This window comes from Neomonachus schauinslandi, chromosome 2 (genome assembly GCF_002201575.2).
Source record: "Neomonachus schauinslandi chromosome 2, ASM220157v2, whole genome shotgun sequence".
NCBI classification, from domain to species: domain Eukaryota; kingdom Metazoa; phylum Chordata; class Mammalia; order Carnivora; family Phocidae; genus Neomonachus; species Neomonachus schauinslandi.
This window is the reverse complement of record NC_058404.1, coordinates 58,705,902-58,721,665: the sequence shown is the minus strand read 5'-3', so window position 1 is coordinate 58,721,665 and position 15,764 is coordinate 58,705,902. Positions and strand designations below refer to the sequence as shown.

General features: G+C 37.4%; 1 protein-coding gene across 1 annotated transcript in view; it reads right to left on the bottom strand.

Moving 5' to 3' along the window:
- Nucleotides 1-1,367: 1,367 nt before the first annotated feature.
- LOC110588468 (histone PARylation factor 1) overlaps nucleotides 1,368-15,764 on the bottom strand; it is a 28,899-nt gene continuing 14,502 nt past the window's right edge. The window contains exons 5-8 of the mRNA XM_021698791.1: nucleotides 11,899-12,049; nucleotides 7,479-7,566; nucleotides 3,264-3,436; nucleotides 1,368-1,615 (exon numbers count right to left, since the gene is read on the bottom strand). Of these exons, the coding sequence (XP_021554466.1) occupies nucleotides 1,484-1,615; nucleotides 3,264-3,436; nucleotides 7,479-7,566; nucleotides 11,899-12,049 (544 nt within the window). The 3' untranslated portion in view covers nucleotides 1,368-1,483. The remainder of the gene's footprint in view (nucleotides 1,616-3,263; nucleotides 3,437-7,478; nucleotides 7,567-11,898; nucleotides 12,050-15,764) is intronic.

The following is a 15,764-nucleotide window of genomic DNA, read 5'->3' as shown; positions in this document are numbered from 1 at the left end:
CTTACAGCTTAGTTCAGATGGGGCCAGGACCTGCAGATGCTTACACACTGAAATGTGGCAGTTCCTTAAAACCTCCTGAGACCTCCCCATCAGAACTATGAAAGTTCCAGTACAGTAATGAAAGGGAAGGTAAAAGGATGTTTTCAGTTTAGTTTGGCTAAGCTATTATATGAAACATCTCTTGAAGAAAGCATCTTAATGACCTACAAAGGCAGCCTGGGCCATGGGAATGAGAATAGATACTAGGTATAGGCTGTAAAAGCAGAGGAGATTTTTGACCTCAGAAGACATTCTATTGTCTGAGAAGTCAAGAATTCTTACCTTAAGGGCATCTCAAAATAGTTTCCCAAATCTTGCTAGTGTGATTTTATCAGGCACTTAGTGAGCAGCACGGAATAGGGTCATTTTGTTCAACAAATAAATACATACTCAAAGGTTTGTGTTACTGAGGGGGGGATACATACTGATAAAATACATGTTCTTAAAAAACCTGCAGCTTAACTGGGGAGATGAGACAAGCTGCTTGTATTAAAAATCCTGGCTGGAAGTGTTTGCAAATAGTCTACTCATACTTTATATCAAAAAGAGTAAGTATCAGAGTATCTCAAACTATTTTAAGAAGACAGCTGACAGGGTAAGTGACACTGGAGACTGACAATTCAACAAAAGTTCTTTGGGTAAGGCAAGTCAATCTTCTGCAAAACGTGGGGGTTACAAGATGACCTAACGGCTTTTTTACCTTGAACTTCATACAAAGGGGAAATGGCTTATATGCTCTTCAGCCCAATCTGCAGAGTTGGCTATTTTACATTTCATGGTTTGCGCTCTGTTTTTAAGGGGAAGGACATTTTTTTCAGGCTTGAGGATGTGAATCTGGTTTGCAGTAGTAAACTTTAAATTAATGGTATACTGATTAGTATACTATACTGTATATCAATATTCTATGCTATACTGATTAGTAAATACAGTGAGTCAAAGAATTGTTTTAAAGAATATAACTAATAGGTACCTGGACTACATATGTATCATCTGGAGATATTGTTAAAAAGTAACTTTGGTACCTCTGGGGTCAGGCACCTCCCAAGTTTACTTCCCCTATGCCCTCCCCACCGCCCACAAATCCAGTCCTTAGAGCTATAGCTATTATTAACTCAAGTCTGAGGAAATAAATTTTTAGTTGTCCATATGTTCAATATTGAAACAGGGCTCCCTGATGAGAGAACAGTCTAGTTATCCACGGGCAGTAGACCGTGACTTCCTGTGACATGTCAGAGGACTTTGGTTGTCTTTCAGATGTGATTAGAGCATCACCATTTAGATGACTGCCATTTATCTGCACATGAAAGAAAAGGGTTAGAAGAGCTTTATAAAAGTTTTTAGTAAATATTTCCATCAATTTATTTTCTGTATTCCTTAAAAACAAATCACAAGTTTAATACTAATGCTTTAAAATATTATACACCGAAACAAAGCGAACTCTCATTCATGCTGCAAGTTGGTCTATGTTCTCTTTACTTCTGTTTGCCAAATGATCTTCAATAATTTCTGCAAAGAGATTCCTCTTCAACAGATTATATGCAAGAGGTAAAAGCTGGCCAGCAACTTTATGAAAATACTGAAAAATAAAAGAATATAACATTAAGCAGAGAATATAGCAGATGCCCTAGTAAGTAGCAAAAAACACACTGAAAAAGCTCTTGTTTAACAAAGCATACTCTCCAAATCATTTTAGCTACTTTCTCAATTGGCTAAGAACAGTGAATTCACACAGGCATTTAGCGTTCTGTTCAAGAGGCAACCTTGTAGTACTAAAAGACTAATGGTACATCTTGAAGAAAATTCAGAAGAAAATGGAGTTAAAATTTTAAGCTTCCTTATTCCCTTAGGTAAGGATCATCATCCTTTTTACTTGCCCCAAACTATACGCTCAAATGTTCTTTCCTTCTTTAGTGTATCCCTACCAGTTAAGATTTTAATCATTATTTTCCTTAGTTGATACTATATGAAATGGTATGCTGAATTTGAGTTTTCAAATCACATTTATTCCCCTTTATCTTCAAATTCTCTCTCCCTGACCCCACCATGTAACCCTGGTCCATCCCTTAAGTCACTGCCTTGGGTTTATCAAGTGACTTAGACTACTGCTATTATATATATACTCGAAGAGAACCTGGCAATGCTTCCGTTGATGCAGTTAGCACTTACCAGATGCTCAGTACTGTGCTAAACCTTTTCATATGTTGTTTAGTACTCACACCAATCATTTTCAATTAAGTTGATAAACATTTTTTTGGCAGGCCCAGCATTATTCTGATTGGCCAATGACTGTTATTCTGGCTGTTAAACACTTGTGATTATTTTTACTAATAACCATATATAAGGTAGGCAAAGAAACACAGTGATAGGGTTTGGAGCGGAGTTCTCAAAAGAGACGCCCCTGACCAGTGGCATCAGCCTGACCTGTGACGGGTCTAAGACTCACCCAAGAACTCGATCAAAACTTGGAGGGTGGGGGGTGTAGGGGTAAGTACACCGATCTGTGTCTGAACAGCCCTCCACATCGGGGTGATACCTGCTGAGGTCAGAGCGCCGCTGGTTTAGTCTTGCCGCTCACACTAGTCTACAGAGCAGCAGTGTTACCAGTACCCAGGAGCAGCTCAAACGCAGACTCTGGCCTCACCGCAGATGCACTCAAACAGTCCTACGAAAGGTATGTGTACATAGCCATACACATATCTAACTAACAGCATATAGCCCTAGAATACATCTAATAAGTAAATTCACTTTAATGTAAACCTGAAGGCAAATAACCTTGGTTAGTCACCTTTGGCAGAATATAAGATGAATTTCAAATAAATATTTTCAGACATATCTGCTTATCAAAAAGTTCATTTTGGGAAAAAAAATTCATTTTGACACACAAGCTGAATTTATATCCTACCCACGCTAGTGGGGACATAAATGTGCATGCTCTAGTATGCCTGTATGTGGAGTGTGGTGGGGAAGAGAAGGGTTTGGTGACTGTTGGGAGGTAGTTTTTTTTTTTTTTTAAAGATTTTATTTATTTATTTGAGAGAGAGAGAATGAGAGAGAGAGAGCACATGAGAGGGGGGAGGGTCAGAGGCAGAAGCAGGCTCCCTGCCGAGCAGGGAGCCCGATGCGGGACTCGATCCAGGGACTCCAGGATCATGACCTGAGCCGAAGGCAGTCGCTTAACCAACTGAGCCACGCAGGCGCCCGGGAGGTAGTTTTTTTTTACTCACGTGTGAGCCGTAACAAAAGAGATCCATTCCCAGCTCAAGCCCCATACCATAATCACATTCATCATTAGCAAACTGCACAAAGGTCATCATTTCCTGAATGGGAGCAAAAGCTTTCAGTCTGTCCTCATCACTTGGTGCCTCAACAATTGTCTTGCAAATTCTCTTGAGGTTGGCTGTAAGAAACCAAGGATATAAAAAGATGATCTGCACCCATCATCAAAGGTAAAAAGATAATTAAGCTGGTTTTTCCTCATCAATTTTTATACTAGTACAACAAATGCCACCTTGGGTGGCACTATAATTCAGAATGGCAGTTTTATAATTTAAGAAAAGTGGTTTAACAAAAAAGATTTTTATATCAGCAAAGTGTGACTATTTTACCATGGATCTAGTTGCAATCATGATTATACATAAGCTTTTAAAGATTTTTAGTAGGCTAGTCCACGGATCAACAAACTGTGGCCAAACCTGACACACCCTCTGTTTTTAATTGCCCTCACACTAAGAATGTTTTTCCATTTTAGCTCGTTGGGGAAAAAAAAAAAAAATATGGCAACAGAGACCATACATAGCCCACCTCTGGGCTAGTCCATGTTAGGAGCTGGATTTAAAAAAAAAACCCAAAACAGACCATAATGTTTATTCTTTATTGCCCTGTCCTACCTGTTCTTAGAGGCAGAGAGAAAGACAATATAAGAAATAAGAAATCATTGCCGAATTAAACCTTTACCAAAGTGTGGCCACAGCAAAAGTGTAATTTGATGTGAGAACACAGAGAAAATTCCTAATCTCTAAATTTAAAAAGCCGGTGGTTTAACATTTTCATTTTGGCTTTCAACATTTTCCCCTCCTCTCCTTTCTGGATGCCGGTGTGCATCAGATCTCAGGATGCATATGAAGGTACTTAACACTATCTAATTAGACTTCCTTTTTGACAAATTGTACCTCCTTTTTGACAAACTACTGCCCTAAGGATAATCCAGTAATAAAAATAATGGATATTATTCAAACAAACCAACAAAAATACATTTCTGAACTAAGTGGCTGCTGTACTGGGGGGGAGAGGAAGATTCATTAGAACATTAACAATTACACCTAAGAATGATACATGACTTTTAAGTTTTAATGTATAAGGCACAATATTCTGTTGATACTAACTACAGACCTAAGATTATCAAGAGTGGTAAAGAAATACTAGGGCTTTCAATCTCTGAATATGAATATATTTGATTCAGTTGTGACGAGTGCACAGAACGCATACTCTCTGTGAGGTCACAAAATGTATTTTGTTCCTTTTCCCACCTTTGGTAGATAAGTATCGCACTGAACAAATTACACTTATCACCTATGTTCCTGCCTATAAATAGTGGTGACACATTTATTGGTTTGAAACTTTTTTTTTTTTAAGATTTTATTTATTTATTTGAGAGAGAGAGAATGAGAGACAGAGAGCAGGACAGGGAGGAGGGTCAGAGGGAGAAGCAGACTCCCTGCTGAGCAGGGAGCCCGATGTGGGACTCGATCCCAGGACTCCAGGATCATGACCTGAGCCGAAGGCAGTCGCTTAACCACCTGAGCCACCCAGGCGCCCCGGTTTGAAACTTTTTAAAAAGAGTTTATTTATACAAACTTCATAAGCTTCCTTTTCAGAAAAAAATCAGTGCCAATCATTTAAAGGAAACATATCCAGCCTCCATCAAAAAACCTTAAGGTAATAGAAAATAAGGGGTTCCTTCTTGCACCCAGAGAAGATATAACATCGATTGAGACCCTTAGAATCTCTCTCACCACAGTGCTGCTGGCAGCCCCTACAATTCAATTAGAGTTGGCATGGAAGTGAAGACCTAGTTGTCTTCTGTTAGCAAGTAATTTAAAGTTTATCACTTTCTGATGTCTTCTACTTTCACTCCAGGTAAGTCATATATGGACTACAAAAGAATAAGCAATTTACAACAATTACTAAGCTATCAAAATACTAAACAGAGACGAAAATATTCAGTTCACCACCAGTGTGAGGAAAAATATGTTCTTCCACCAATAAAAACTTCCACGAAAATTCACTTTAACAGAAGCCCAAACTTGATACCTAAGTGAAGCCTTAAATTAACACTCAAAAATGCTGCCTTAAATGTTACTATTCAAAACAATGATTTAGGAGCTTCAATACTTGGTTCGTATTTTATTCTTCTACTACCACCATCTGGAATACTTAAGCTAAGCCATAGTGATTGTGCCAAAGTTAAAGTTGGGCAACTAGCTAAGCAATTATTCTTTAGTTAGTGGTAAGTACTCCACAGTCAGAAAGACCTAAGTTTGAGATCCAGTTTCCACCTGAAAAGGGAATAAGACCTACTTTAAAGAGTGGGGGGAGTGTTACTGTATAAATATCACTTGATATAATCTATTACGACATTTATGAACTGCTCAATAAATGGTATCTTATTTGCCAGGCTGGAATGTTATGTTCCAAGTTTCAAAGGGGAAACTGGTTATGAACAAACTACCCTGTGATTTACCGAACACTGTTGCACATTAACAAACTGCAGGTCAACTGTACTTCCTGGTAAACAATACTAGGCAAAAGCAAGATGATATTAGGTCCCTAACTTTACGCCTTGCTGCACTTCTCAGTCAAAAATAATTAAACCACAGAAGGATCTAGTATCTAGAATGTTAGCAAAAGGAGAGAGAAATAAAAATGATTTTAGACATAAAAATAAAGACCCACAACCAGGGGAGGGTAATAAGGTTTACTCCAGGGTATGACAACTTAATACCTACCACCCTAGATCTGCAACAATGTTCTCAGACTTTCCCAGACAAGACAGTAAATCTGCTTTATAAAGCTTCGAGTGCACTAACACACAGGCAGAAGACTGAACAGGAAAGAGCTGGAGCCTATACTCGTTCCCCATTAGAGATTGACTACCTCTGACTTCAGAGAGGAGATACAGGACAGATTAGACTGTCGAACAAGTAAAATGTAGGCTACCTATGTAATTAAGTTTTTTCTGGTAGCTGTATTAAAGAAACATGTGAAACTTATTTGAAGGTATTTAACAACCCATTATATCCACATAGCATTTCAACATGTAATTAATATTAAAAAAAATTTAAGTTTCAGTTTTTAAAGTTAAATGAATTAAAATCAAAATTACAAATTCAGCTCAATTGCACTAGCCACATATGAAGTGCTCTGTAGCCATTCATGGCCATATTTACTTTTCCCATGGAATTCCTCTAAAATGGCAGGGGTACAGCAAAAACAGTTACACATGAATAGTTGTGATTTAAGATACCAATCTTGGCTGGAGACTCTGTACAACGAAGTTTGAGAACAGCTGCTTTAGAAAACTGGTTAAAAAATGCAGATTTCTAGGTTCCAACCCCAGAGACTAACAACCAAGGCTGGTTAGTTCTGTTCTGAAAAATGGATGACCAATATTATATGTGTTTGGGCAGGAATACTTGGTTCTTGAGGAAGTGCTAATTTTGATTTCCTTCTAAATTTTATCCTTCTTGGAAAAGGATAATATATAAGAGAATGCCAATAGGGATGTTCCAAGTAAGAAGGGAATAAAAAGGAGAGGGGAAAGAGTTAAGAAGTGATTTTTCCCCTCTTTTTTCAAAACAGCAATAATTAGATTTTGTATATAAACAGTCCATTTTCAGAGTTTTTGTACTTGTAAATGAAGTAGTTCAAGATCTTGGGCTTCTGAAAGCTAAACAGTCTTACATACAGATGAAAAAATTTTCACAAAGGACTATGTAACCACACACTATTTCAAGAATTATTTTGTAAGTTGACTATAATGTCAAATGTCTGAAATAGTTCAGAAAAAGTAACCCAGGCAATAGGTTAAAATTCTTTAAACTCTTAAAATTAACTACCATATTTTGAGCCCTATTAGGCAAGCACTGTGCTAAGAACCTTACATACTCTTTACACTCCAAACATCCCTATATATGAATGGTACTCACCATTATTAACCATTTTAGAGATGAAAAAGACAAGGTTTACCAGTAAGGTTAAGTAATTTGCTTAAGGTTACACAGCTATAAACCTAGTTTTAATTCAGGCCTGATTGATCCTAAAACTTGAGCTTGCTCTTTATCCCTAAGATCTAGTGACTGTCTCACGAAAGGCATACTTACTTACCTACTTCTCAATACAAGGAAAACCTTCCTCATACATTTACATAAGAAATACATTACCATCCGTTTCAGGGAGCTCTCTGTACCCAACATCATTTTTATCTACTGGGACAACCAAGCCTGCACCATGAAAGGTCTTTGTCACAACCTAAATAAAAAAAATAAATACAACTATTGGTAAACAGACAAAATAGACATGGTAGATAGATAAAATCAACAAACAATAAACTCTCCAAAATGTACACACACAAACCCTCAACATTTATGTCAAAATGTAACATTTAATGACATTTCATTCAACCTGGAGTCCACCACCAAAGTTTAATATTATTTCTTCAAAATCAGTAAAAGTTAAGCACATTGAGAAATGATAGAACAGTGAAACTGGCTTTTACTAATTGCACTCAGGCAGAAGTCCACACCCTGATTTGGGAAGGAAGAATGCCAATGCATCCTATTATACGAGGCAAGCCAGAATTTAAGTTTTCTCTTAGGTCACTGTATTTTCTAGGTAGGAAGCATAAGGAACTGAGCCTAAAAGGTCAAGGAATAGTTTTTGTTAGCAGGAAAATGCCACCGGACAGAATTCCTCTCATCCATCTTGCCAAGTTCAGGGCCTCCATTTTTACCTGAAAAATTCAGGCTTGTTTTTGCAAATTTCCCCAAAGTAGGGCAGTTTCCAGTTTTGTGGTGCCCTTTACAGAAGCAAAATAACATAACCAGTGATCTTTTATAGTGGTAATCTTCAAAGGCAAGAACAGGCCCAAACCACAACCACCACCATAACCCTTCCAGTCTACATTCTTTTTATTCACAATAGTGGTATTATTCTTAGGTCTTTCCTTAACAAAACAACTACTTCAGATATTATGCTTATTTGTGCAGCCCAGTGAAAACTGCCAAGACAGAAGAAGGACACAAGCCCAAAATTAGCTCTTCATTTTAGTCTTCTCACCTAAGTCTCTAGATTTTTTTTTTTTTTAAGATTTTATTTATTCATTTGAGACACAGAGATACAGAGAGAGACAGCATGAGCAGGGAGAGAGGCAGAGGGAGAGGGAGAAGCAGGCTCCCCGCTGAGCCAGGAGCCCGATATGGGGCTCAATCCTAGGACCCTGGGATCATGACCTGAGCCGAAGGCAGACGCTTAACCATCTGAGCCACCCAGGCACGGCCCTAAGTCTCTAGATCTTAAAATCTGTTTCACTCAGATGACCCTAATCTCTTGCTTCTTTCATTCTTTCGTAAGTAAGAGAAGGGACAGATTATTCAAAATAAGTTCTCAGATAACAGCTCACCATTTGGAAAAAACAAAGTCATAGTTATATCTTACTCTTTATACCAAAGTAATTTGCAGTTGGATGTCAGGATTAAATGTAAAAATAAAACCAATGAAACCTCTAGAAGGCAAATATTTTTAATAATTTTAGATTGGAAAAGGAAAAGACAGACTTGACTACGTAAAATTTAAAAAATCAAATAAAAATCAAGAACAAAAGATACTGATAAAAAATATCTGCAATATATATAACAATAAAAATAAGATTAATGTCTTTAAACTATAAAGGAGTCTTACAAGGAAAAAACACCCAACTTAAAACACAAATAAGAAAAGGTGAATTCTAACCCTGACAGAAAAATGGCCAAACTTGAGACAGTTCACCAAAGAAATACAAATGGCCAGTAGATAAGTGAAAAATATTTAATGTCCTTTATAATCAAAGAAATGCTAATTAAAACAATGACTTATCATTTTACATTTATGCAAGTGGAAAAGACCAAAAGGGACTGCTAATACCTAGTTAGTAGTGGCAAAGGTATGGGGAGAACAGGCACTCAATCGTTGCTGGTGGGAACATAAACTAGCTTCACTCAGACAGGGAGTTTTGCAAACAAAGAAAATAAAAAACTCCACAAAATGAAAAACCAGCAAAAAAAAAACATACACAGCCACTCTAAATCACTCTGGACCTGGCAATACTACATCTAGTAATTTCTTCTAAGGAAATAAATAAGTGTGCAAAGAAAGGTATAGAAAGTTATATGTGGCAGGATTTGTCTTTATTTGTGAAAATTTTTAAGCAACCTAAGCTATGAACATAGAATAGTGCTCTGCTGCCATTCTAAAATTTATGAGGTGGGTCTTCAATTTAGCAATATGAAATGATAATCATAATCACAAGCATAAAAAAGCAGGTCATAAAACAGTATTGATAATGAGAGAAAAAACATCCATATAGTTACTGGCTTATTTTCTCTTCCACTCAGGCTGACACACAACAAAACCATGGGATGTCCCTATTTTCATATTTTTCACAGATGATTAACTGCACTAATTTTCCATAAAGAAGTAGCAATTATTAGCAAAGCACCAGAATCCTAGTTTTATTATGAATAATAGAATTACAAATTTAGGAAAACCCTGTGCAAGGGTGGGGGATATACTGAGGCACCAGAATCAGAGGATGGAATGACGGAAGGATGTATCCTCATTTTATAGCAACATTAAATCAGTGTTCATTTTTAAACATGAAATCTAGGTATAAAAAAAGGGTAAAGTGGCATACGGCCAATCGGTAAGATGGAGTGGAAAGAAAGCTAAATACCAAACATGTGAATTTAGGTTTCAGGTCACTTATGATTTTAAACAAGGAACAAAGCCTCTGTAAACCCTGATTTACTGATCTATGATACAGGATAATAATTCCTCCTTTGTTTGCGGGTTTGTTGTAGAGGTTGAATGAGGTAACTCGTAAGGGCTTTGCATTCCAAAACACCATAAGGTATCAACAGTATAAAAACAATTGTTTCTCGCATATTATATAGTGCACTGTTATACGAGAATAGATATATTACTCTCCTACGTAAGGACAAAGTCACTAACTAATATACGAATGGAACTGAATTTTTCGGAACTAGAAAAGTAAGAATTAAATGAATATCCGACAATAAAAGAACAAACTTCCTTTTTAATAGAAAAGGAACAAAAAGCAAAATCACCAACCGGTTGTCTTTGGGAGGATAAAATCACGGTTGTCTTTTAAGGTTTTTTTTTTTCCCTTTATATTTATGTTTTTACCAGTTAATTTTGTGAACGGAAAAAAATATGTACTAAAAAGAAACCTCATGGGGAAGGGAGCTAGGATAAACATACCTATGAAATTTAAACTCCAATGGCATCTTCTAGTTATGGGGAAGAATTAAGGAAATCTCATCTGAAATTATAATTGATGGTAGAAAAATAAAATAAGGTTCTGATGAAAGAATTTGTTATCAGCTATTCTGTCTACAGAAGTACAGTATTTAGTCAAGATAAATTAGGAATAGATAAGTATGAGGCAAGAAATGGCTCATTAGGTGGGAGAGGCTCCCTGTGGAAACTAGGAAGGTAAATGGCAACATAACATCTTGAAGTAATTTAAAAATGTCCCCACTGAAGTGACATTCATTCAAATGCACAGTTTTAGAAATTATTTCTGGCCTCTAGGACTAAAGGAACACTTGCTGAGACTGCAGTTTAGTGACTATAACTTATGTGAGTATCATGCCTGCGGCTGAAGTAGGATTTTCAATAACCAAATACACTGAACTACTTAGTTACCAGTGTCAGTTTATCCAGGAATAACTAGTACTTAATTTGGCCTAGAACTTTCAGATGAACCAGCCACAGCTGATAATGGTGGGAAACTGGAGTGCCCTCATTGCACAGTGATAAATATCCTTCTTTACCAGAGGTTATAAGAACAAAATCCTATAGAATTCTCATTTACCCCAAAGCAGAATTCTCCTATTTGTCTGTCAACTTATTCTGAAATTTTTAACTTCAGATCCAAAAGGATCCAAGACCCAGAAGTCTTTGCTGTTTATAAAACACTCCACTCACAATGCAGGTGTTAGAAGAGATGCAAAAGGAAATGCTAATGGGACCAATAAGGGAAAAGGAGACAGGACTGCTTAGACACACATTTGCTGCAGAAAGTGAGCAAATCTCAATACACACTGTCTTCCAAAAGGGAATTACCTTTAAAGCCCTTAACTAAACCACTCTAAGGCATACCTTCACAAAACTACTCCCCCAAAACACCTTGCGCTAAATCAACCATCCTTAGCTATTCAAGAAATTTAGGTAAATACTATGCACAAAGCTGCTTTCACTCAATTCTATGAGATGAATAACTGGTAAAACAAGATGAAAAGAGTGGGAAGTCCTGGCATGAGCTAGCAGCCAGAGCAGCGCTATCTGCTCGCGTGCCTCAGCCTGCCTAACAACTTATGAGAGCCACCCAAGCCCTGCTCCGATGCCATCCTTCTAGTAATCCAGAGGCTGGACAGCCCTGGAGGGAGCCCCTGACGGGTGACATCTAGCTCTCCTCAGGATGGGGCAGGAGAGAAGGATAAGGTGTAGGTGGGAAGGAATCAAGAGAGGAAAAAATCCTATTAGGTAGCAAAACAGTCTGAGACTAACAAATTTAAACCATACTTTCTTATCTCTCTGTTTCATCTTCATGGTTCTCTGTTCCAGTGGGTACCCCAGTTCTCTGGCTGCTTCTGTTAGTTTCTCATCTATGTTTTTCACGAGACTACTTTTCTTTTTATCTGTTACTTCCTTAAGTTTTTTCATCAGAAATAATCTGAAAAAGAAGTAAAAGCCCTCATTATTATGCAGGCCCCTGTACTAAGGACGTAGACCTTGGGAAGTTAAGGGAGTACATTATAGACATCAAATTCCATGCAAGAGAAAAACTGCAGAATAATTACCAACAGTTCTCTCAGAACCCCTAATAGACTTCTTCCAACAAGAGAAAGGCAATTATTAATAAAAAAGCTACCAGTCACAGAAACAGCAAACATGATTCAAGTTTGTATTGTCTCTGTAATGTCTATAATAAAGATATAAAAGGTATTTCAAAAGCTGAGATTCAAACCAATTTTAAGCCATTATCACTTGACATTAACATATGGCATACTGCTTTGGAGAAGTGTGGCATAACAGAGGAAAACAGTATGTAGATACCAAAAAGAATTTTTTAAAAAGAGCCAGAGGATACTTAAAATACTTAAGATCAGCAGATTTTTTTTCAAATGTTATCTACAAATTTGTGTTAAGGTAAATTTAGAAACTACAAAAGGAAATCAAAGCTATTTTATAAGCTTATACAAAAGCACAATCCAAAATAATTTTATTTATTTATTTTTTTAGAGAGAGTGCACACGAGCAAGCATGGGGAGGGGCAGAGGGAGAAAGAGAATCCCAAGCAGGCTCCATGCCCAACACAGACAGAGCCTGTCGTGGGGCTCATCTCATGACACTGAGCTCATGACCCAAGCCGAAATCAAGACTTGGATGCTTAACCAACTGAGCCACCCAGGCACCCCTGAAATAATTTTAAAGTATGTGAAAAGTACAATACATTAATGCCAGTTACAGAAATAATTTCATGTTTTATCATAGGCAGGTTAAGACTTTGCCAGCAGAGCAGAAGGTCAAGTGTAAAACGGAGAGCTGGAAGCAGCACTCAGTTGGACACAGAACTCAAACCCCTTCCTCTATAGCCACCCAGGAGGAAACTTGCCTCTCTTCACCACTAACATTTGACATTTTGCTACAGGCTGGGCACTGTAAAGAGCCTAGAACATTTAGAGTGGGTGCTATTCTTATCCCCATTTTACAAATAAGGAAACTGAGTCACACAGGATTATCAACCTACCCAGTTCATAGAATTAGTATGAGTATTAGATTAAGTGCACAGAATCCAATACCACCAAAATCACTGTCTTCAGATTACAGTACATATATCACACCTAATGTTACCTTCAATCTTAACCAGCTGTATATCAAGAGAATGTATTTACATTAACCATAACAAGCAAATTGATCATGTCAGGCCTAGGAGAATCAATCTTTATGTCTTCCTTACCCTGTCTGGCATACGGGCATATAGGCCTTCAAGTACTCTGTGCCACCTGTTTTCATACTTCCATGCGCATACTATTCCCTTGCCTAGAACACCTTTCTTCACATTCTTTTTTTTTTTTTAAAGATTTTGTTTATTTATTTGACAGAGAGAGACACAGAGAGACAGGGAACACAAGCAGGGGGAGTGGGAGAGGGAGAAGCAGGCTTCCCGCAGAGCAGGGAGCCCGATGTGGGGCTTGATCCCAGGACCCTGGGACCATGACCTGAGCCAAAGGCAGACGCTTAATGACTGAGCCACCCAGGTGCGACCTCTTCCCATTCTTTTAGTAAGTTCTTATACATTCGTCGAGGTCTAGGTAAAATATTCTTTCTATGAACACTTCCACCACTATTTAAGGCACTTAGTAGCTGTCTTCCCGTACTTATCCTATTATTATGACTATTTCTGTATCAGTTTATTAAGCTTTGATCTCTTGGCTTCAAACCTACCCTCCAATACCCTGCTTTGTGATGCTTACAGTTGAAATATGCAAACTGAAACAACCACCATGAACATTTTATACTCTGTTACATTAAATCTGCTGGGATATACCTTGGACTGAATGAATCCTTCAGTGGTCATTTGGAAAATATTGGTTCAGTAAGTTATGCAGATCTTACAAATTTAAAAATTTTTCACTTTATCAAATTCTCTCCATTATAGAAATTGAAGATGACACAAACAAATGGAAAGACATTCCCATGCTCATGTATTGGAAGAACAAATACTGTTAAAATGTCCATACTACCCAAAGCAATCTACAGATTTAATGCAATCCCTATCAAAATACCAACAGCATTTTTCACAGAACTAGAACAAACAATCCTAAAATTTGTTACAGAACCACGAATGACCACAGATAGCCAAAGGAATCTTGAAAAAGAAAAACAAAGCCGGAGGTATCACAATTCCGGATTTCAAGTTATACTACAAAACTGTTGTAATCAAAATAGTATGGTACTGGCTTAAGAACAGACACAGATCAGTGGAACAGAATAGAAAGCCCAGAAATAGACCCAAAATTGTATGGTCAATTAATCTTCAACAAAGAAGGCAGGAATATGCAGTGGGGGGAAAGGTCCCTTCAACAAATGGTGTTGGGAAAACTGGACAGCTATCTGCAAAAGAATGAAACTAACTGGACCACTTTCTTACACCATAGACAAAAATAAACTCAAAATGGCTTAAGGTCCTAAATGTGAGACCTCAAACCATAAAATTCCTAGGAAAGAGCACAGGTAATTTTTCTGACATCGGCTGTAACAACAGCTTTCTAGATAGGTCCCCTGAGGCAAGGGGAAAAAAAGCAAAAATGAACTACTGGGACTACATCAAAATGAAAAGCTTCAGCACAGGAAAGGAAAAAATCAACAAAACTAAAAGACAAGCTATTGAATGGGAGAAGATATTTGCAAATGACATATCTGATAAAGGGTTGGTATCTAAAATATATAAAGAGCTTATACAGCTCAACACCCAAAACACAAATAATCCAATTAAAAAACAGGCAGAAGACATGAACAGACCTTTCTCAAAAGAAGACATACAGATGGCCAACAGACACATGAAAAGATGCTCAACATCACTCATCAAGGAAATGCAAATCAAAACTACAATGAGGGGTACCTGGCTGGCTCAGTCAGAAGGGCATGTGACTCTTGATCTTGGGGTTGTGAGTTTGAGCCCCATGCTGGGTGTAGAGATTACATACATATATACATACATACAAATATACGTACATAAATAAATAAAATGAGATACCACCTCACACCAATCAGAATGGCTAAAATCACCAACACAGAAACAAGTGTTGGTGTGGACGTGGATAAACAGGAACCCTCATGCACTGTGGGAATGCAAACCGGTGCAGGCCCTGTGGAAAACAGTATGGAGGATCCTCAAAAAATTAAAAATAAAATTACCATATGATCTAGTAAGCACACTACTTGGTATTTACCCAAAGAACACTAATTTGAAGGGATATATATACCCCCCTATATGTTTACTGCAGCATTATTTACAATAGCCGAATTATGGAAGCAGTCCATGTGTCCATCGATAGAAGAATGGATAAAGAAGATGTAGTACATATATACCATGGAATATTATTCAGCCCTAAAAAGGAATGAAATCCTTGCCAACAACATGGATGGATCTAGGGAGTATAATGTTAAGTGAAATAAGCCAGTCAGAGAAAGACAAATACCCTATGATTTCACTCATATATGGAATTTAAGAAACAAATGAACAAAGGGGTAAAAAGACAAACCAAAAAAACCTAGATCCTTAATTATAAAGAACAAATGGATGGTCACAAGGGAGGTGCTGGTGGGGGAATATGTAAAGGGAATTAAGAGTACACTTATCTTTTTTTTTTTTTTTTTTTTTT